Source organism: Silurus meridionalis, chromosome 3, assembly GCF_014805685.1.
Source record: "Silurus meridionalis isolate SWU-2019-XX chromosome 3, ASM1480568v1, whole genome shotgun sequence".
In the NCBI taxonomy this organism is placed as follows: domain Eukaryota; kingdom Metazoa; phylum Chordata; class Actinopteri; order Siluriformes; family Siluridae; genus Silurus; species Silurus meridionalis.
The window spans coordinates 19,567,227-19,591,770 of record NC_060886.1 but is presented as its reverse complement, the minus strand read 5'-3'; the positions used below and the strand labels follow the sequence as shown (position 1 = coordinate 19,591,770).

The 24,544-nt window shown below is 37.7% G+C and overlaps 1 protein-coding gene across 1 annotated transcript; it reads right to left on the bottom strand.

Moving 5' to 3' along the window:
- Positions 1-21,332, bottom strand: xirp2b (xin actin binding repeat containing 2b; the record flags this gene model as incomplete). Its single annotated transcript, XM_046844925.1, has 7 exons — positions 21,269-21,332; positions 14,526-14,680; positions 13,048-13,176; positions 10,599-10,662; positions 9,318-9,412; positions 7,585-9,054; positions 1-7,476 (listed from the first exon to the last, which is right to left on the bottom strand). Coding segments are annotated over exons 1-7 (9,453 nt in total), but the record flags the coding sequence as incomplete, so codon positions are not given.
- Between the last annotated feature and the right edge of the window lie 3,212 nt (positions 21,333-24,544).

Below are 24,544 nucleotides of genomic sequence, written 5' to 3'. Positions count from 1 at the left end.
TTCAGAGATCTCCCCGTCTGTCTGTTCAGGTTCAAGCTTTGAATCTTGAGGTGTGACTTTGCTTACTCTTGACATCTGCACTTTCTGTTTGTTTCTCTCTACTTTTACAGAGGAGCTTTGCTCAGTCATTTCAAAATTGTCTTTTACAAACTTGTTGTTATTCTTTGCCTGGTCTTGTCTAGCCAGGGCTTTGCTTTCAATGCGAAATTGTGCTAGGGCATCAGTAGGTTCTTTCCTAATGTCTATCTTTGCATCTGGGCTCTCAAATTTTTTGACCAATGCAGAAAAGTCAACCTCTAGTAAGTCTTCTTTGTTCTCTGGTACTTGACTTTCACTTTCCTCCATATTCAGCCCTAACTTCTCAGGGATGTAAATGGTGTCTTTCTGTACTTCCTGAACCCGCTGCCGAATTGATGTCTCCTTTTTGGACACAGCTTCCTCTGAACATTTAGAGTCTTTATGCTCTTTTAGGGTCCTTCTGTCCTCAGCAGACTTAGAATCACTTTTGACTTGAGAATGAAATATGGATGGAATTTCCACAATCTCAGACTTCTTCATAGTGACTGACACAGGATGATGTGCAAGATTAGGAGAAGGTCCGCGAGAAAGTTTAACCACTTCTTCTGAACATTCAGAGTCTTTGCGCTGTTTTAAAATCCTTCCATCCTCAGCAGGCTTAGAGTCAGCAATAATATGACAATAAAATGTGGATGGAATTTCCACACTCTCAAACTTTTTCTCAGTGACTGGCGCAGGATGATGTGCAGGATCAGGTGAAGGTCCACGAGAAAGTTTAGCTGTTGCTTCTCTGAGCCTTGTTAGACTGCTGGCTCTATCTAGAGTTGGTGATGGAGAAGCTCTTATTAAACGTGACGTAGGTGTTTCGGACCGGCGTGGCGGAGGAGTAGGTGGATTTGGTGAAGGTGATGGCACTATTTTCTGTGGTGATTCACTTCTTCTTTTCGATTCAATGGTAATAAATGTGGGTGAAGGTGAGCGCATTTTTAATGAAGGTGATGGTGATCTGGGATCAAGAGGATTTTTGCCTTGTTGCTTACGACTTTCACGAGTATTTTTTTTCCCCTCTGCTTTCTTTTCAACTTTTTTGGAGTCTATAGTGATTTTTGAAATCTTGCCTGAATGCATTTTTTCAGATGTAGGTTCACATTCATGTTTTTCAGTAGTTGTGACAATATTTTCAACATCCATTACCTTTTCTTGAACGAGATTTTGTACATGAGCTACAATTGTTTTTAGCTTCTCCAAATTATTTTCCTCTACAGCTTTTACCAAGCTATTCTTTTCCTCTGGTTCAATAAACCACTCTGGGATTTCATTGAGTAATGTCTTCACACTCTTAGAGTCCATATTTTCTGTGACTTCCTGTAACTCTGAGATATAAGACAGCAACTTCTGAGCTTCTGCCCATCTTTGTAATGCCTCTGTGCTCTCTGTCAAAGTCGTAGAAGTCTTTTGTGTCAGCTTCCCTGTCACATTTATGCTTTCATCTTTAGATTTCTGTTGGCTGTCAGCTTGGTTTTTTTTCAGAGAGATCTTGGCCTGTTTCTGAGTCTTTACCATAGTGCCCTGTTGCAGCAAACTTTGCTGAACTTTACTCTCTGTAATGGTGCTCTCTTTGTGGACCACAATGTGTTCTCCTTGAATGGTTTTGTGGGCCTGCACCACTGCAGATTGCTCTTGTTTCTGATTAGATGTCAAAACTGGAGATTTTACCTCTGAGGAGAGGGCAGGCAGGGGAAGAGTGCTATTGCATTGTGTTTGCCCCTGGGCTTGTTGAGCTGTGTCCTTATCTTTCTTGGATTTAGCTCTCTTCTTTTTCTTTGGAGAGGCAAGACCATCCTCAGCCTGCTTTTGTGTGTTTTGTTTTTCTACTTTAATCTCTGTCTCTGTAACTTTCCTCTCTCTGTTCTCTGTCACCTGAACATTTTCTGGTGCCACCTTTACCACTTGATTTTGAGCTGCTGGCTTTTTTTCAGTGCCCTCATCTTTCTTTCGGACTTTTTTTGCTTTCTGAACCTTTTGCTCAGCTTCTTTAATATCAGTGTCCATTGTTAACTGTGCGGAGCTGCCCTGATCAAGAGATGTCTTTTTCTGCCCTGATTTTGCAGGAATTTTCTTACTTTCTTGGACTGCAGATTTTTGAGCCAAACTATTATTTACAATCTGTTTCTGGACACTTTCTATCCCAATTGCACTGCTCACAGAATCATCTGTAGAGACAGTTGCACCTTGTGCAAGCACATTTGCAGTTACCTGAGCAGAGTTGCTGATAACCATCTCTGTCTGTTTAACAGAAGTAGAGGTCACTTGCTGAATACTAGTCGTCAAGGATCGATATTTTTTCCTCTTTTTAGATGTGGTAGATGTGGTCTGATGTTGAACCAAAGAGCTTTGAGATGTCTGATTAGAGATTATGGGTTGTTTATCTGAGGAAATAAGCACAGATTCAGAAGGAGATTTTTTATTTGTGGTAGAGATTAAAGGGTTGCTTGGTGGAGCTTCTAAATGTGTTGCATTCTTGGATGAATCATATACCTCTGAGTCTGATGTTAATTTAGTCACATTATTTTCTGTTTTCTCTTGAGGGAAATCAAATGGTATGCCCTTTTCAGAATGTACAGTGCTCTTGCCTCCTGAGGAAAGCATTTCAAGGGCTGTACTGACAGACTCATGCATGTCAATTTCAAAAGCTGGTGAGCTGGATGAAGTGTGGCTCTCCTTTTGTTGATGTCTGTATTTTTGCTCAGCTTTAATTAATGGAGTTTTGAACTTACTTATCAGAGATGGTGTCGGTGATGAATCCGGAGGAATGAGACCTAAGGCAGGATGTGGGGACTCAGGTGGCTTCACTGAAATAGATGATTGGATCTCAGATGAAACCAGAGTAGATGGGACCAATGAAACTATACATTCTGTCTGTTCTACACTGATTTTTTTCACAGTTTCATTTTTTGTAGGTTCTTGCGGAGCTGATTTGGAATGCATTTCCATATTATCAAGATATATGACCGGTTCCAGCTTTGGCACTTTACATAGAACCGGAGCTTTGACTGGTTTTACTGTCATTTTGCTAGGCTTTGTTGGTGTTATATTGGGAATGAGGTCTAGCTCCATCTGAGTTGGAGGAGGGGGAAGGAACTCTTGTTCAGTTGCAGGAGGAGGTGGTGGAGTAGGAGGGGGAGGTAAATGTTCAGGATCTGATTTTATCGAGTCACAAAGAAGAGGACTAGGTGGTGGAGGAAGGTCATTATCACCATGGATAATGGGAGGAGGGGTAGGAAAGAAAAAGCTATCATAATCTGGAGGAGGAGTTGGAGGAGCAGGAAAGTCAGGCTCAGGCACAGGAGCTTGGAGAGATAGTGCAGGAACCTCTTTGGTTTTATCTGATTTTATCATACCTTTAAGGTTTGTCTTGAGGTTGCGAAATTCAGTCTTTAAAGTTTTAACCTCATGAGTCTGTAATATTGTTTTGTGTTCCAGCACAGTGGTATTTAAATCCTGCGTATTAGGTGTGTTTTGATTGATGAGTGTATTTTTCTTTTGAGATTTACTTTGCATTGATTTGGCCTTACTTGTTTTGTTTAAATTCCTCACTGGTGTGGTAGGTGTCTGATCATCTTTATGTGAAGAAGACTGTATTTTTGCTTTGGAAACCTTCATTTTTCTTATAGGTTCTTTTCTGGGAATCGTTGGGCTTGCTCGTTGTGCTGTCTCTAGCAAGCATTTTATTGTACCTTTAACATCCCCTTTTATCACCTCTTCTTTCTCAGACTGCGATTGCTCTTCTGTCTCATACAGTGATTTAATTGACAGCTTCACGTCACCCTCTGTGCTGGCCCTGCGTTGCATTTTGGGAGTTGAAGGAGGTTCTAGTAGCAGCTGAATTGCCCCTTTTACATTTCCCTGGACTTCTACCTCTTGCTGGTAAAGCTTTCGCTCATTAGAAGCCTCTTTTAGACTTTGCAAGGCTGAATTAACGTCACCCTTTAAAATTTCAGCTTTCTCTATCTCCTTCACTGCATGTTTGGCATCCTCCAGAGATTTTAATGTGCCTTTAATATCACCTGGAACTAAATCTTCAATAACAATTTCAACTTTAGCAGTAGCCAAGTCTTTCAGTGATTTCAATGCACCTTTAATGTTGCCAGGGATGATTTCAGACTTTTCTACCTCTTTAGGATGCACTTGGGCATCTTGAAGAGACTTGAGGGCAGTGGATATGTCACCTTTTACAATCTCCTCTTTCTCCAGAACAACAGACTGATTTATAGACTGTGTCAGTGAGTTCAGAGTGGCTTTTAAATCACCTCCTACTATTTCCTCTTTATGGAAATGTTCATTTGAAGGCTCTGTCATGAAAACTTTGACTGCATTGAAGACATCCCCTGGCACAATATGTTCCTTATCTACAAGACGACAGATTTGAGCCTGATTGTGCATAAGGCTTTGTTTTGTTCCTCTAATATCACCAACCAAAATGTCCTCCTTTTCTTGCTTATTTATTTCTATCTCATCAGGTTCTGTTTGTAGCTGTTTCAGATAATCCAGAGCCCCTGACTCAATGCAAGTTGAATAAAAGTTTACATTTCCCTTTTCTGTGTCATCTATCTTAATTTTAACAACTTCTTCTGCGTCAGGATTATAAAGTTTTTCTAGACAGCCTTTCACATTCCCTTTGATCACATCCTCTTTTTCAATACTGGCGTTCTCTTGTTTATTTAAAAGAGAATAGATAGTCAGGCAAACATCTCCTTTTTCATCCTCCTGAACAAGAATGCCATGCTTGCCCATGCTCTCTTCCTTTAGTAGGTTGTTTATGGCTTCTTGAATGTCACCTTGAATAATTTCCTCTTTTTCTACATTAATGCTAGACTCCTGGTTGAACAGCTGTTCTACAGTGCTACCGATATTTCCTCTTTCCTGTGCACTGATAACAATTCCTTTTTCTTTTGTCTCTTGCCTGCTGAGGAGATTCATCATGATGTTCTGCAAGTCTCCTTTGATGATTTCTTCCTTCTGAATCTCAGGGGGCTCTTTATTCATTAGATTATACTTAGCCATGCGCACATCCCCGATCTCATCAGTCTCTATTATAATCCCTTTGGATTCTACCATTCTGTGACTGTATAGCTCATTAAGAGTTTCTTTTATACTTTTACCAGTGATATCAGTTTTCACTTCACTGTTTGCACTGAAGTCAGAAAATGGAGTAGTTTCAAAAAGCCAAGTTGTTGTTTTCACATCTCCCTTGGGTATCTCTTCACGGATGAGCTGCTTAGGCTCCCCATTTTCGTTGATGCTATTGAGTGGATTTTTCTCAAACAACCACACAGATTGTTTTACATCTCCTTTGACCTGTTCTTCCACAACAACTGTCTCCATCTGGTTTTCTAAGTTTTCCCCATGGATCTGATCAATGGTGCGAGTCTCAAACATCCACTTAGCTGCCCTAACATCGCCCTTATAAATCTCACTCATGCTAACAGTACGGACTAACTTCTGTGACATCAAGTCAGATTCAAAGCGCTCTCTGTTTGCCTTGACATCACCCCCTTCAATGTCTTTCACAGTTTTGGCAATGATTTGACTGTGATCAGTAATTTTGTCAAGAGGTTGGGTTTCAAATTTCCATCTAGCAGAATTGACATCACCTTTTATAACATCTTCTTCAGTAACTGCTTTGATTAGGTAGACTTCATCAGTATCTCTAAAGGAATCAAGCGGCTTCGTTTCAAATAACCACTGTGCTCCTACTACATCCCCTTTCAGTATCTCTTCTTTGGTAAGTGTGGTCACTTCATGGTAATATCCGTCTTTGTCCTGGATGGCATAAAGTGGCTGAGTTTCAAACATCATTGTGTAATTTTTAACATCTCCTTTCTCTTCATCCTCACAGGTTATTCTCTGTAGTTTTTTCACCTCTGACTCAGAAGAGATCTCTTGGATTTTATCCAAGGAGCAGGTCTCGAAAACGAATCGGCCCTTATCCACATTACCTCCCTGGATGTCAGTTACAGTGCGCATCTCCTGTACTTCATTTGGCTTCTCATTGATTGTATCTATTGGATGGTTTTCAAATAGCCATTTGCAGTCTCCTACATTTCCTTTTTTAATGTCCTCAGCCTGGTCTGACCTCAGCTGCTGCATGAATTCCTCCGAGGTGGAGGTCATGACATCAGAAGACTGGTTCTCAAATATGTATTTCATTCGTGATACGTCTCCAGACTGAATATCAATCCCAGTTACCTGCTTTAAAGTGCATAAGTCCTCTCCAGTGATGTTTTCAATATTCTCGGTTTCGAAGAGGAAGCAAGCTGTGCGCACATCTTTTCCATGAATGTCTTCTTGTTTTACAGTGCATGCCTGCAATACATTCTCAGACTCATCTCGGATGGTATCAAGCGCTTGAGTTTCAAAAAGCCAGGTGCAGGTTTTAACGTCACCTTTATGAACCTCTGCATTTCCATTTTCACTATTGAGCTCAGTCTTTTCATACAGCGCATCCATCGGTTTGGTCTCGAATAGCCATTTACAGGTCTTTACATCACCTTTCACTATATCACTTGTCTCTTTAATAACACACTCTTCATCTTCAATGTTGCTGAAGTACTTGATGGCATCAAGAGGCTGTGTTTCAAAAAGCCATTTAGCTGTTTTGACTGTACCTGTTTCGACCTCTTGCTGAGTAATCCCTTTAATGACTTGGTACTTGCTTATACTTTCATCAAACTGGTCAATAGGGCAGGTTTCAAACATCCACTTACAGGTTTTCACATCTCCTTTCACAATCTCTTCACGGCACACAGTTTTCACTTCATGAAAGTGGCCTGAGCTATCCTGCATGGCATAAACTGGTGAAGATTCAAAACGCTCTTTGTTGGATTGTACAGAGCCTTTAGTCACACCTTCAACTTGAATCTTTTGACTTTCATCATATCTGCTCATATCATATGTTTCAAAGATTTGCATGTAATTTGTTACATCCACTTTTTCAATATCCTCTACATTCACTGTTTTAGTTATTTCTCTTTTCTCATCCCTAATTTGTTCTAGTGGCTGACTTTCGAAAACCAGTTTCTTGTGCTGAACATCACCCCTCTCCTCTTCAGTTGTCATCCATTTTTTTAGTTTCCCTACTTCAGCAAGTTCCTTCAACTCATCTTGTGGAACAGTTTCAAAAAAATGTCTGGCACTTTGAACATCCCCTCCAACAATTTCTTCAGTGTTCAAAGATCTGGCATTTGAAAAGTCTTTTAATGTGTCCATAGGCTGGGTCTCAAATACCCAGCAATTCCCCCTCACATCACCTTTGTAGCTTTCTTCATCTGACTGTTCAATGTTAATAATTTTCTTTACTTCCTTCTTTTCCTCTTGGATATCTTCGAGTTTCTGGTTTTCAAAAAGCCATTTTTGATGTTTTACATCACCTTTCTCTTCTTCTAAAGCCACTATTTTCTTTAGTTTGCCAAGCCCATCATTCTCATTTTGTATGTCCTCTAGAATCGGATTCTTCAGCATCCATCTCTGATGTCGTAGGTCCCCTTTGTCTTCATCAGCTGCCACTCTTTTCTTCAGCTTCCCCACCTCTGGCAGTTCTTTTAATTCTTCTAATGGTGCTGTTTCAAATAAATGTTTTACTGTTTGTACATCACCACCAAGGATTTCAGTCATGATGGGTCTAGAGTTAGAGTCATCTTTTAGAGTATCCATGGGCTGAGTCTCAAATACCATACATTGTTTGCGAACGTCAGCCCCAAGAATCTCCTCTTTCTGTTGTCTAAGCACCTTTTCCCACTCTTCATTTGAAGAGCTTAGCTTTTCTGTTTCAAATAACCATCTTCCTCTTTTTACATCACCTTTAATGCTGTCTTCCAACGAAATACTGGAGATGAGCCGAACTTCGGAAAGGTCTTTGCTGATTTTGTCAAAAGGCTGTGTCTCAAAAAGCCATCGTGATGTTTTGATATCACCTTTCTCTGTCTCTTCACGCCGAACACAGGTAATTTCCACTATTTGACCTGAGTGCTCCCGTAAAACACACATGCACTGTGTCTCAAAGTGCCAGACAGTTATCTTCACATTACCTTTAATCTCTTCCATGACAGATTTCAGACTTAGGAGGTGATTTTCATCCATGGTTTCAGTATCAGAATTTATTCCCTGATTTTCGAACATGTACTGCATAGATTTCACATTACCATGCATTGCTTCTTGTGTGAAGACAACCTCTTTGGTTTGCTCACCATCATCATGCATCTTATTTAATGAGTCCATCGGCTTCGTTTCAAATAACCAGGCTGCTGTCCGAACATCTTTTTTACCTATTTCACTGTAAGAAGCTTTCTTTGTAGGGGAAATAGGGTCTAGCTCTAACATGGGCTCAAACAAAAGAGCAGTGTTTTTAACATCACCTCCAGCTATAATTTCTTGTTGAACTACATTTTTGCTTTCCTCCTCATCATCATCTGAAAATTTTTTAATGCAGTCAAGAGGTTTATTCTCAAACATCCAGCGCATAGACTGTACCTCTCCTCTTAGGATTTCATCCCATTCCAGATATTCTCTCTCTAGGCTCCTGGTAGGGCTGCTACTAGTGTGTTCAAACTGGTGAATGGCATCCTGAACTTCACCTACCAACTCTTCATCCGTGTCCATCTCATTTACCTCGTTATGTAAATCTTGCACAAGCTCTTTCCTAAAATCAGGGTGAATGTGCTTGCACAGACGCTTTACTTCAAGTAGTTCTCGCTGTTTATTATATTGATCTTTGTGAATTATGTGCTTCTTTGGGGGTGGTGTTTCAGGGGGCTCTGGAAAACTTGTGTCTTCAAAGAAATCCTCCAGTAAGTCTGGTGGTGGAGGTGGTAAGTAATCCAGGTCTTCATCATTATCAAATGGTTCAAGTTCTAAATGCCCTGAATCTGTTCCTGAAGCTCCTACTGTGTTTGATTGGAGAGACATGTCCCCCATAAAGACCTGATGGGATATGTTTACATCCAAGGCCTGCTGGGAATGGTTGACTTTATGTTCAATCTTTTTTCAGGGAAAGAAAATTTGATTGTGTTATTCAGCAGAGGTACTAGAGCCCATTTTCATCATACTTGAAATATCTGATATGATTGAGCAATCAAGTAAAAAAAAAAAAATAATAATTTTGTAAAAGTAAAAAAAGTAAAAAAAAAAAAAAAAAAAAGTAATGTTATCAGTACTATGATGGTTGGTTATTATTGTGTACATAGTGCATGTGATATCCCCAGCGTGAATTGAGGAAAATATATATAATAATGGGTAATTACCTTATGTTTTTTACTTGGAGCAGCTTCCTCAATGGTTTTCTCAAATTGCCGTGCCAGTTCTTTGGCTGAGAGTTTTGGATAATACTCCTCTTCTTCTGCAATCATATACATCATATACTTTAAATTAATACTGATTGCAGAAATAAATGAAAAAGCATTGATAAATAAATGACTATTCTGTCAGAAGCTACTAGCAGCTCTTCACCTTCACGCTTATAAAAGGAATTCAAAGTATCCATGAATATGCATGAATATGGAAATGTTCCATTCATACAGTTTCAAATGATCCTAGTTTACACAGTGCTAATTGTTATAGCATACTGCAGTATTACAAAAAGACAAGTAGCCACAATGGGATACGTTGTTTACATTGAAGCAGTTTAGCATATTACATGGGATCCAAAATAGAGTTCAAGCATTTTGGTTCCCAAATGATTTTTTTGGGGGGAATACTTTTATTTTTGAGGACGCTCTGTTCTAAATAGATAATTGTGATTCTAGCATGGGTTGGTGACACAGATCCCTGAAGTCAATCCTGATCTCAGGTTACTGTCAGTGTTGCACTTTGCATGTCCTCCCTTTGCCTTTGTGGCTCTCCTTCATGTGCTCTGCGTTCTTTGCACCAGTTCAAAACATGCTGTTAGGTGGATTGGATGTTAAAAATTTGCCCCAGGCAGGAGTGATTGTGTATGTGTGATGCCACAAGATGGATTTTGTAAGTCACTCTGGATAAGGGTGTCTGCCAAATGCCATAAATGTAAACGTAAAATGGACTGGGGTCCCACTGAAGGTACATCATGCCCAGTGTTTCCGGGCTAGGTGCCACATCCACCATAATCCTCATGAAGATAAACTGAGGAAATGTACTATTTTGAGGAAAAAAGAAGGCAGTTTTAAATTTAATGGGCGTAATACATCTCAAAGAAAGTTAAAACTGGGGCAAAGAAACGGCTTGAAAAGTAAGTGTTACTTAAAAAAAACAGATAAAAGAACATTTTGAAGCTAAATTATGTTCAATTGCAGCAGGTCAGTAAGATGGACATAAATAGTATATGTTAGGAAATTGCAAAATCTTCAGTTTTATAGAGGTGGTCACACTTGCTGATGATCAAATAATCAAATGTGTGTGTGTGTGTGTGTGTGTGTGTGTGTGTGTGTGTGTGTGTGTGTGTGTGTGTGTGTGTAATAAAATCTTCAAAAAGAAAATCCATGCTTTATATAACAAAACTTGAAAACTGTATAAACAATGTAACACTAAGAATCAATGTAATAAATTCTCACCATTTCCTTCATGATGGTTTTCAACACTAGAGGCCACTTCTTGCTGAATAGTCTGGTGTGAAACCTGTTCAAAATGTGTAATAATTATAATTTAGCTAAAGCTCTAAAACATAAAGTACATTTAGTCCCAAAACCCACAATCAGTGTTGAACGGTTCTACTGCAATTTATGTAACTATTAAAGTATTGGTTGTATCACTGCCATTACAAATTACACCTTTTTTACTAGAAAATCACAATATATATTATGTCTTGGAGTAGTAGAGGGAAAAGACGTATGTTTTATTTAAAGGGAGGGCAATAAATTTGAGTTGTTTAAGTTAACGCAACTTTCAAGGTTGCTTAGGACTGTCAGAAGAAAACCATCTCCAAAATGAGATGTAATATATTTAATCTGTCTTTTCATGGTTGATTGAGTGGCAAACACGCCAAACAGTTCTGTACAGTTATCATTAGAGATACTGCTTATGGAGCATATGTAGGATGAGAGGGTACATATGCTCAATAAGCAGTATCTCTAATGATGTCAACATGTATGCAAAGACATACACTATATGGACAAAAGTATTGGGGCACCTGACCTTTCCTGCCATATGTGGTTCTTCTCCAAACTGTTAACACAAAGCTGCAGGCACACAATTGTTTAGGACGTCTTTGGATACGGTATAATTACATTTTGTGTTCATTTCAACTCAAAAACCCAAAATTGTTCCAGCATGGAAATGCCCCCTGTGCACAAAGTGAGTTCTTTGAAGATATGTTTTGAAGAGGAAGATCTTGAGTGGCCTGCTATAGCGCTCTGATCTCAACCCTACTAAACACCTATGGGATGAATTGGAACACTGACTGCACCTCAGGTCTCCTCACCCTACATCACTACCTGACTTTACTTACACCCTTGTGGCTGATGAACACAAATGTCCATAATCATACTTCAAAGTCTAAAAGAGTGGAGGAAATTACAAGATCAAGTTGGCACTAAACTTGGAATGTTATGCTCAAAAAGCATACCACACTTACTGTGTCCACAAACTTTTGCCAATAAACACACACACACACACACGGAGAGAGAGAGAGAGAGAGAGAGAGAGAGAGAGAGAGAGAGAGAGAGAAATAGAAATAGAAATAGAAATAGTATTATACAAAGAAGAGAAATTGTGTTTAATTGACAATTTACAAATAGCTATAATGAGTACACAAAGGCTTTGCCAAACAGGGAGTGTGCCTATAATAGCACAAATTAGACAATATTTAGTCAGTTATTTTGCATTTGGTCTGTTTAACCCTGCCAGAATCCATACAGCACCAGCTTAGGGATGTGCCTTAAACTCTCAAACACAAGATCAATGAGTTGGAGCTGGTAAATGGTACTTTTAAATAAATAGATACAATATAAAATTGTACTTGAACACACACACACACACACACACACACACACACACACACACACACACACACACACACACACACACAGCACCCTTCTGGTTCTCACATAAAAAGCAAATCTCTATATTTTATAGGAAGTCTTAATTTTGATCGATGCATAGAATCTGCTTATCTCAAAACACATTATTTTTTCTCTCCCATGAGTCCGAACTCTCTCTCTCTCTCTCTCTCTCTCTCTCTCTCTCTCTCTCTCTCTTTTCTTTTAAACAGCTCACAGCAAAAATATCCTACACTAATCCACAGATAATTAGGAGTAACTCCTATTCCGTCAACGATCAATTCAAGCAAGACTAATTAATGTTCTAATAGTGTGCATCAACAAGAACAATAGAGATGGTCCTTCATTAATGAGAGGCATGCTGCAGTGACATTGTGCAAATCTGAATGAAATCTCCATTCTAAGAGTGTCACCATCAGCCTACAGATCTGGCTTGTGAATAAATAAACAGTATAATTTGTTTTCAGGCTCACATTAATTCACACAGAGTGAGACAAAACAGGACAAACTGGCAGAAATGCATATTTCAATTCCCAGAGCACTTTAGCTCCTGTTGTTGCATTTGTGAAAATAATAGAAGTGAAAGCAGCTTTTAAAGACTCCACTCTCGTTCTGTATTCAGCCTTATCTTTTCTTTAGAGCGGCATGTCGAACGCTGCAGGGTGTGGGGCATGCAGGAAGAAAGCACTGGTGTGGATGGCTGGCTTGAATTTGGATAGGCAGGCTAGGATTTTACAGGATTTAAGTCTCTTGAGCCTGCTTTTACATTTTCTAGCTCTAACTGCTAGTCATTCACACAGGTGCTGCCTGCATGCAATTAGCATTTGTGAATACTAAAAAGCTTTGTGTGGAACGAATCTTCAGTACTTTATCCCGATACATTTTTTATAGACATTTATCATTAGAATTCTGAAATAAATTCAATATTTTTTTTAGCCATTGCTAATATCCTCTTTATCCCATACTGTGGCTGTGTACAATCTGTTAGGAAATTATCCTCAATCACCTGCATAGATCTCTGTGTGTACTGAAACTGTGTAACTGTGCGAGTGGATGACTTTTCTTCACTCTCAAACTGTCTGCGAATGCTGGCCAGTCCCCCAGGCACAGAGCAGACATCAGTTTCCTTCATGACCTAGTGAAGTGGACATAAACAGAAAAAGATTAATACAAAAAGAAAATCAATTAATTTTTTTTCTTTGTCACCATCTGCTAACAGACTTAAAAACCAATCTTATTTTAATTTCAATAAACTGATCAGTTCAAAAGTTAAGAGTTGATCAGAATAAAACATTTATTGTGCAAAGGTGGTATGTAGAGGGCAGAGTGAGCCCATAGGGGAGAGGTGGCCCATAGAGGGCAGAGGTGATCGGTAGGGACAGAGATGGCCTGTTTGTGGCAGAAATACCTTTTAGATGGCAGAGGTGGCCTATAGAGGGCAGAAGTAACCTGTAGTAGCAGTGGTGGACTGTAGGGGGTAGAGGTGTTATATAGGGGCAGAGATGGCCAATAGTGGAAAGAGTTGATGTGTAGGGTGCAGAGATGGCTTATAGTGGAAGTGATGGTCTATACTCGGTATATGGAACCTGTATGTGTCTAGAGGTGATCTATAAGGATTAGACGTGACCATTTGGAGCAGCGATGCTCTATATGGGGCAGAGATGGTCTATAGTGAAATTAAAGCTTCTAGGGGCAGAGGTACAATGTATGAAGTAGGTTTTTATAGAGATATGCAATAACCACAGTGATCAATTGTCATCGGATTTCACTCACAAAACAAAGATATCAGCTTTAACCTCAAAACACATTTAAATGTTATGTATTAGGACTAAGGTCATTATTTTAAGGCCATCTGTGTTTGCCATGTCACATGTTTAGCAAATGGTAGCAGAGAAAAGGGCAAAATATTCGAGAGCAATAACAGCAGGTCTGGGAAATATTCCTTAGAAAAAAGATGGCAAGGATTTGGGGATAATAGCAAAGATTCAAATAGCAGTCTTATGGCACAGTATAGGAAAGAGATATATAATGATAATAATGAATGAATTACTCATCTAAATTCGTGTTCTCTGTTTCTCTCTTGCATGTTCTGATTTCACAGCTGTTTAACTGCATGGTATTAAACGACTTTTACAAACTAAAGACAGTATATTCATATGCAAAGCAACTATTTTTAATGCATTCCTTCCAAGGACGCAGAAAGATTAATTTAACTGCAACTGCTAACATGATGGTAATAATCATCATATTATATTTAATAATACATATTTAATAAATAAATACTACTACTACTACAGCCACTAACAATATTAATAATAATAATAATAATCATTATTATTATTATTAATATATTAAAAAAAGGATTTGTGCAAAACAGATTTAATGCAATTTCCAGCTGTTTTTGCATGATTTGAATCACACTGATAAACACTGCGTTCAACCTGTTGAACTGTATTGTGTATGCATATGCGCGAGCTTTTGTACCCCGTTGGAGGAGCCTAGTATGTCCTGCTTTGAGACTGCAGCTTGGTACATGGCCATGCGGTTCTGTAGAGGGATGGGTTCAGAGTGAGTCCTGCTCCTCTGCTGCTTTGCCCCCTCAGGATGACCAGTCCTGGGTACTACCACACTGCTTACAGCTACACAGACACATAAAACACAACCTTAAATGACAGAGACCACTTTATAGAGACACTCAATACACAACTATATATGGCTTTCTGCAATGTGACATATTTAGTGGTAACCCCCATGACAAATAAAAAGGTAAAATTAGCAATACAAAAAATAAAGCATGTAAAATAAATGGAAGCTTAATTCTATAACATATAACACTATGTTACATCATGCTCTGTGCAAGCTGAAAATTAAATATAGCCTCACACCATACAAGGAGTTTGTATTCTAAGGGCAGAGGATCCTTATATTATCTGAGGTTGTTGAGGGTGTGAGGAATGTGGATGTTTACCTGAGCAATATCTCATATTGATATCGCACAACAGAACAGTGTGCAGAAGATAAAACTAGACAAAAAGACAGACTGTCTGTCAGCCACTTCTTAAAGCATTTAACTCTATGTTGTTGGCACATGATGTCACTTTGTTACTATATGCAGCGTTTACTTGCGTCATGCCGGATGTTGCCAGGTTGAAATGTGACTCTGAAAGGATCAAGAATGTTTTCGTTCTTAATGTATTATTGTGTTGTAATTTAATTTAAATACAGTGAAATCAATCGCACAATGTCCCACTGACAGTCCAATTAAACATGCGAGATTATAGATTTATGTCTCACTGCCTGTTGTAAAACATCATTACTATAATGAGCTGCTGGCAGCCAAAATATTCCCATACCTTTGGGCCACACACACACACACACACACACACACACACACACACACACACACACACACACACAGAGAGACAACCTGTTTATGCATACCTCTCTCACAGTTGCACAGCATGAGTGAAAAATGTCTACTTTGTGCTAAAGCAAGCTAACTGCCCTGATGTACTCAATAATTACGCTGTGGCATTGTTTCTGATCTGACATGGTTCCATAAAAAAGTGCAATTCTACACCTTGTGCAGTCATAATAGTTGAAAGCATTGTGTACTACAGAAACTGTGAAACACAATTCTTTGCGATCAGATTCCAATCCTTTGACATTTTCCTCTTCAAAAAACAGCCTGATCAACATTCAAATACGTTGCTAAACATCAAAAACAAGAATAAACGCAGGGTGAAGAAGAGGAATGCAGTTGTGCCAACATGATTTGAATAAAAAAAATCTCTTTGATATTTCAGTCATTCTCAAATAAAAAATTCAATAGCTGGGGTATAATTTCAAAAGGTGAGTAGACCAGAAATATATGCCATAAATATTAAATTTATTAGGAGAGTGGTCCAGATTCCTTTTAGTAATAGCGTCTGGAGGATTTGTTTTTTGCCCCTCATCCAACACAAACATGTAATTTATATTTTATAAATATGATTTGTATAAAGACTGTTCCCTTCATACAATTTTGATTCATTCTGACACTGCATGCAGTGGAAAAGATCCAGATTTAATAGTGGCATGTTGACTGCTCTAACAGAAATACATTTGGCACTACCCTTGTTTCTTCATTTCTTTAAGCTTTGGTTTATACACATATTTTCTTTGCTCAAGTATAACAAGCAAATTATGAGAACCTCCCTAAATGCCAACAATCTGTTCTCTATTACATTAAGTTACATTCTAACTATACATATATATATCTATCTATCTATCTATCTATCTATCTATCTATCTATCTATCTATCTATCTATCTATCTATCTATCTATCTATCTATCTATCTATCTATCTATCTGTATATATATATATATATATATATATATATATATATATATATATATATATATATATATATATATATATATATATACACACAGTACTGATGGAATCCATACAGCTTTCCTTGTAGATCCCTACATTCCTACCATTCTGTATCAGAAATCATAAATAGATCAGCTTTAGGAAGACAATTTCAGAGAAAAAAGATAATAATAATATATTGTTAGTATGTTGTCTAGTATAAATTGCTTTTACAGTATTCTTGTGCATTAGCCACAGTAGCACACACAGGCAATAAATAGAAAAAGATATAAATAAAAAATTGTTGACAAAATGTCTGGCACACATTAACATTATTTGTCTTGTCAGTATAATTCAGGAGAATACAGAAGCTTTATATCTCTCAGACAGGCAGTTACCCAGCAGGATTTACTTGTCTGGCTCAGTCAGATCCAGTCTATCCTTTTTCTGCCAAATACTGTAAACGTAAATGTACTCATAACTCTCCAGAAATTATAAAAGTCAATATGCTATATTTTACTGGACTCTACACAGGGCCTGGAGTGAAGAGCGAAAAAAAAGAACTTGAAAAACTCTTAACCCTTTGCACCCGATTTTTCAGCTTTCACAGTGTTTAAAACACGACATTCGCTTTGCTACTCTTGTTGGCTCACTTCTCCCCAGGTCTAGACCAGTCTCTGACCCTAAATTAGACCCACTGGCATTGGAGGCATGTTAGAGAAAAGCAATCAAACTGTCAAGAGAAATGAAACAAGTACATTGCATGGTGAAAAATAAGTCTGAATGCTGTTACTTAAATTAAAAAAACACTTCAAATGCTACTCTGTGAAGCACTTTGCAATATACATGGAAGCTGGTGGTCCTGAGTTGTCAACATGTGACCTGAAATGGTTTGTTGTGTCAAAATTTGTCAACAGTTCTTGGCTATCTTATGACAAGTAATGCTTAGTTGAGAGCTCACATAACAGAAATGTGAAGTAATCTAGGCGCCAAGTAGCTGCAAAAATAAATCTATCTTATTTTAAACCAGTGCAACAAGGGAGCTCAGATTTCCTGTAGCGGAGCAGACATGAGCATGCTTGTGAGAGGCTACAACCTGAATAAATGAGCTGTGGGTGATTTTGGTTTCTTTAAATGGTTAGATACTGCATTAAGTGAAAAGAGAAAGCAATAAACATCATCGAGAAAATAGCAATGCTTGCAGTGTTAGGATCGAAACCTTGATACAAGATCATATTACAGTGGTTATAACAGGGACACTATGCAATTCATATGATTTAGAGTGACCATGTTGCATATTGACCAATTTAAAACTACAGTATTACTAAAAATGAAAAGTAGAAAATAGATACCTTGCGAGTGTAAATAAAATGAAACAACAACCTAATGTTGATATCAATATTATGTCAAAGCCCTTTGTATTGTTCATCTCAAATCCCTTTCAAACTACAAGATCTAGCAGCTCAGAATTAGACACCTCAGATAGTCAAGACAGTCGGCCTCCAATCAGACTGGTTGTTTATATAATATATATTATATAATATTATATAATACCTGTGCGACACAAACCACAATGCAATGGAATATGCATAATCTTGACATGTTGTACGAGGTATGTTGTACCTTATCTAGTGAAAACACCTGCATAGTTTTTCACTCTCCCAGTGTACCAGGGAATCGATTAATGCATCAGCCACCTCTGGGTCTTTTAGAGCAAAAAGACCTGCACTTCAATCAATAAACGTATGACGTAGTCACACCATGTCTGTTACAAAAGGGCTGCCTGTCATTGTCACGCTAAAATCAGAGTAATGTCTTCACAATTTCCTATTGCGGAATTCAACATCAAACATAAACAGATGGTTTGTTGATATTGACTCACCGATTGCGTGTAGCTCTAGCTTTAATAAGCAAGTGTGAGGTGTGACTGAAATCCACAGATTGGGTCAGTTGTGCTCAGCCTGGCCTGCAGGTCACCTAATGTACCAGCAGACTTGCCAATCCTGCCGTGGTGGTGGAGCCCAGCTCCTCCAGCAGTCTCACTACATTAACTCTGCCCAACAAGCACTGTGGGACAGCTGATTTTATTTCTGAGCCTTCTTCTCCCCTGACTGCGCAATCCCACGTACTACCACTAAGGCTTTTTTTAGAGCTTTTTTTTTTCCCAATGCCTTCCATGTTCTGTCCCTAATATTTACTTCCCTGGACTTCCTGCCCTCTCCTGTTCTCTAATAAATCACCACAAGCATTTTGACAATAGAGATGACATAATGCTATGAAAGGAACCACAATAATGTTGCTCTACTGATGTCTCTGCTCAAATCACGTCCCTCGATTAAAGGGGTGTTCAAACATATTTGCAAGGGGCATGAGTGGCTGCAGGTTTTCCATTCCAACCAAGCAGGAGCCATCACCCTATAGTTAATTGAAGGCCTAGCTACACAGACTAAAAACAGGTTGAATCAATTGTGACTTCTGGTTATCAAATCTGCACACACATTGGCCTTACACAGATGAGACTAGACGCACCTGCAACAACTTATTAACCTATGCTTGATCAAACAGTGCTTTGTGGTTTATTGTAGTCTGGTTATTGTTTTGCTTATTATTTTAACACAGCGGAGTGTCAAACGCTACGTGAAACGTTTTTTCTATCTGCTCTTAAAAATGCCTATGTCCAATTGACTGCATTTAAAATAGAAAAAATGCTGCACTGTTCAAACAATATCTCAAAGCTCACACAGATCCCGGTGGAGCAAGCCTGAAAGAAGAAGGTGTTTCAGGTTTTTAAATTGGGCCACTTCTATAATAAAGGCTCTGAGTGGGTTCAAACTGTGCAGCTGAGACCCCTGAGGCCCATAGAGAGGAAATAGGTTGTCCTTTCAGTCTCAGCTGGATGTTCGGTGGCCTAGACTATCTTCTTTAGGCTGTAAAAGGAAAGAAATTAGTTAGTAATGCCATATGATCTGACTCTTTACAATAGAGTTTATAATATGCACTTCTTCCCTTGGTCCTATAAACAAAGCTGGACCTATGTACGAAAATAGCCTCATAACAAAACGAAAAATATCTCCTAGCATTCAAATAAAGAAAGTATGAAAAGCATTACAAAGTGGACATAATGGATATGCAAAACTAAGAATAAAATATAATAAATACACACACATATACTGCTAAAAGTGTGAGGACTTTCCAATTTTACAGTTTATTACTGACTGCAGCAGAATGGTCTGTTTAGTCACATGACCATAACCCACTTGTTCCAATATCTTCTGCTCTGGGAGAAACTGAGTCTAAAGGCTTGTGAGAGGGGTTCATCCAGCTCCACAAATCTGTGAGAGCTCCTTTAATAGACATGCCAGAGCACCTGTAAGAACGGCTGCAGAATGTACAGCTGCTGTTTAATTGTCATAAATATGTACACATCTGACATTGCTATTACGCTATTACACCCTGTGATAAACTGCCATTCCATCCAGGGTGTATTCCAGGCCAAAGTCTCTAATTTTATTCATTTAAAATAATACAAATAAATAGATTTCTATTTATATATTTATATAGTTCCATGTTAGAAGACATTAAGAAATTAGATACTTTTAAAAATAAAAAGGTCATGTTTGGTTACATTCTACAATTAGAAGTGCCTGTAATACAGTTATTATACAGTTAATTGTACTTGACCTGGGGGTTTCTGCCTTCAGTAAAAGAAACGCTGTTATTATGGTTATTATTACTAAGTAAAAATCTGTATTTAAAAGTTACATTGTGATAAATCATCTGAAAAAGTCTTGGTCATTCTCAATGGTTGTATTCTTCATGTTCTATCTAACAAGATATCTTCCACCCCCCCTATATTTTCCCCACAATTTAATCACCTGTCAAATCCCACCCAACATCCAGTTCACTCACAGCATACGACAGCTAGCAGCTGGAAAGGAAGAAAGTGAATGTGGCTCCACTGAGATTTGTGAAGCCAGCCAACCACACCTTTTTTTAACTGCTACATCACAGGGCAGCGTAACAGCACAATCTGCCCTTAACCACCTTCATGAGCTCACAGACACCCACGATTGGCTAGTGTTGCTGTAAGTGACAAGGGAGATAGTATGTCATCCCTCCCACCCAGACATCATGGCGATTTTTTGCTTCTTTGGCTACCAGCCATAAATGGCTGTGGCTGTGGGATTGAAACTTACAATTAAAAATGATAGAACATTTTTCATTGTGTTCTCGAGCCACTTGAGACCCCTTGTAATGCGTTTTATCAATTATTATTTATAATTATTAATATTTTATATTTAAAGTACTTGTTTTGACTGTTTTTTTTTCCACAGCCATACCTTCACTTCATTCTAACATTCTAATCTAATTCCTTGGATTTTCATTACCCCTCCAAAATAAAGTGGAGCACATTTTAGTTTACAATATTCATGATTTTCAACAGCTGTTTTAATTATTAAAAAGTAATTTTCGGTTCTTTGATGTAGTCTTTTTTGAACTTCTCATTGTGTTTTTTGCTTTTGTATCTGCACATTTTTCTTGTCACTGTTTTATATGCAATTTAATTTCTTTGATTAAAAAAACAATATAGCACAATTGCTCCTTTATCTTCATAAAATAGAATGAAATTCCACACATTAGAGGTTCATTTGGGGCACATTTCAATTTAATTATCTAACAACAGGATCATCATTCATCATTCCACCTTCAGACATTTAAAACCTAATCTGTATTTATTGAGTTAAGGTAGCATTTTTTTTTTTACACAGTTCGTGAAGTCATCGCTTATAGCTTTTTGTTCCTGTCAGCATCCTTTAATGGTTAACAGTTCAAGTCATGCAAAGAATCCCACGATGCATATTAGTTTACCATCCCTTTCTTTTCCCCCAAACAGCTGTTTGTCTTTAACATACATGATGTCTTCCTCCCTCATGGACCCCTCTCTTTTCTCATCACTCTCAGTATCCTTCACAGGTGCTCAGTGGTGACTTCCATTACACCCTCTCTGAGCTGGTACATATGACTGGTGATATGGAAAGCGAGAGAGACTGACAGTGAGAGAGAAAATGAGAAGGAACCCAGTCATCATGGCAGAAAATAATGAACGACCTGCTTTCAACTCCATTGCAGTCATCATGGGCAATGTTTTACACCTCTTTTGACTCTGTCACAGACTCTGTAACACACAGGACTTTCCGAGGTCAAGATTGACACAACTTTTACAGCAGATCGGTAGTGAATCGGTAGTGACACGGTTGGGCTTTTTTATTGAATCCTGTCAGTGTAGCATTATCCAGCTCCTAATTTACAGCCTTAAAGTGCCTGTAGTCGTGTGGGCTGCATACTGTACATGCCTGTGTTTAGTATTTCTCACCAGCAGCACCAAAGGCGTCACACTTAGTGATTGACATACACAGCAAGATTACAAACATTAACTAACAGCTCATTTTCAAAGGAATATAGTTTGTGAGTTAGAAGCTGAAGAAATTCATTTATCTGAAAGCATTGGGTCAGATTAGGTCTGTTTCGAGTTTTATTGTATCCTGAATAAGTCTTTTTTATACTTTGACAAAAGGTTGAACATAAAGATAACTAGGAGCATGTGAAAATGATTATAGATCAAATCTTAGTCACATATTTCTCCACCCACTCACTCACCCAACACAGTAAGAAAACTCCTATGCGATTTTGTCATATAGAGATACAGTCAGTGCTTGTCAATCTCATGGATAATTATTTACTTTATAAGGCCTCTATAAGGTTATTTCCCTATCCAAATAATTGTTTTAATGTGCATTCATCTAAAGTATGTCTATAATGCTAACTAAAATTAAGAAAAAAGCTTTAAAGAATAATAGTAAGCTGTTTCCTTCTATAGTTAAAATAATAGTAGTAGAAATACACTAACTAGTCTCAAAATGCATTCTTTACCTTGAATAATTTCTTGACCAGCTTTAATTGAAAACACAAACATTCCCAGGGTCAACTCGTAGTACAGACTGCTTCAGTCTATTACACAAAACCTAATTCTTCAAGATTCTAAGAGTTAATAACCTTAATACCTTAAATATCGATGACACGCTTCAGTCTTTAGCAAGATTTAATTTCTGTTTTCTACCAATGACAATCCACAGCCTTTTATTATGGTTGATATTCTGAATTTGACTTGAGTCCTTTATCATATATATAAATATGCCCTAGTCACCATCACAGATAGTTGTATTTCAGTGAGTTAGCCATGTCCATTACCATGCAAAAAAATATAATTATCCTATTCACAAAAAACAAAGAAAACCAATAATAGAATGAGCGCAAAACTGGCTTCATGTTTGGCATCAGTAAATCTGCAGTCTCCATGGAGGCAGCCAAATGCAAAACCAAAATGCAAAATACAATACAAAATCAGAGCTAGGAATACAAAACCACAGCCAATAACATGGCACAACAATACATGGAAAAAGATATAAAAAGGTAATGCAGGAACCAAAGAGTATTTATTGACCAAGGAGATTTTACATGATGTGTGGGTGCTGCCATAATCAGAGAAGGCCGGGGAACCAAATGGAGACAGATATTTCCAATGGAGCACAACACACAATGAAGTGATGGGTTTCGTTTTTACAGCAATGTGTAAAGATTAAACTGTGGTTATGTTACTGTAAAACATGGAGCAATTAATCATACAGGAAATAAAACAAAATACTAATAAGATGTGTATCAGGATATGTTTCAAATGCCCTCCTTAAACAGTTGTTAATGTTGTTGATCAATAGTGATAAATTAACTACATAGTAAACTAAACATCTAACTAAAAAATTTTGTTTTTTTCCTTATCTCAAAAAACACATTCTTTTAAACATCGTATGTGTTAAAAACACAGTCAAATATAAGTAGTAACCTTAAGTAAAATAAAGTTGCCTTTATTTTATTCAATTGTTTTATTTAAAATATCCAAAATGAATGTTGGTAAAATGCTGTTATCTATTTGTTTTCAATCAGGTGAGCAAGCAATTATATTATTTTGAATGCTAATCCTATATTTTCCAAAAAAAAAGGGGGGGAATTAATGCTATTATACTATACTATAATATAATACTATAATCAGATCTGCAATAATAATAATAATAATAATAATAATAATAATTATAATAATTATAATAATAATAATCACAATTCTACAATTGATAAAGGCATGTAAATTTCTAGCATTTTACATTCAACATTGATGATGTGTCCTGATATATTAAATTGGCTCAATTTATCATTGTAAAATTGTAGTGATCACATAATTATTGCTTGGACTTTGACAGATGCAGCTGCTGTATTAAGGTACAGTGTTACAGCATGGACAGACAATTATTTTGTGGAAAAAAAAAATAGAAGCCTAAATGTCCAGCTTCTATCATATAAAAAAAAGCTTTGACTGTCTAAAAAAAATGAAAAGGGGGGGGGTGGGAAGAAAGAACATGATGCAACATCGATTCCCAGAACAATTTTTGAGGTTTTACAAAAGGTCCTTGCAACTGTACAGAGATAAGGACAAGGCTTGCTCTTTAGAAGAATACAAATGTATTTGGGTTATTGTTAGAGCGGAGGTTGTGTCACCTCTTGACAACTGCAGCAATAGTGTGCAATGGTGTGTGCTGTCATTAGTCTTACAGTGTTCTGTGGGTTATTTGAATGCGGGCTTGACCTTTTCCATGACAGAATATGATGCTCTGAATGGTGGGTGCACTGCAGAGCTGCTGCCTGAACAAGAAGCGCATTAAAACCACGTGTTAAATATTAACATGAAGGGTTGTAGTCTTCTATTTGAATCAGTAAACACTCTTAAATGGAGAATTAGACTTTTTTTTCCCTTAAAAAAACTTTTTCTGTTTATGTTTGGATGTTTGCTTTCATATTATTAACATTTTACTGATGATATTTCATTTGCATATTTACTGCATTTATTCAATTTTTCAGTATTTTAAATTATCATAATTTTTTTGTGTATGGAACATGTTATGGAAATAGGATTCTATTTGTATTACTGTCTTGTTACAGCATCTTACTATATTCTTGACCTTGCTATGTGCCTTCTTGGACACTTTTTTCCTCCTGCATGTCAGGCATTATGCAACCTGCTGCAAGCGGATGGAAGCA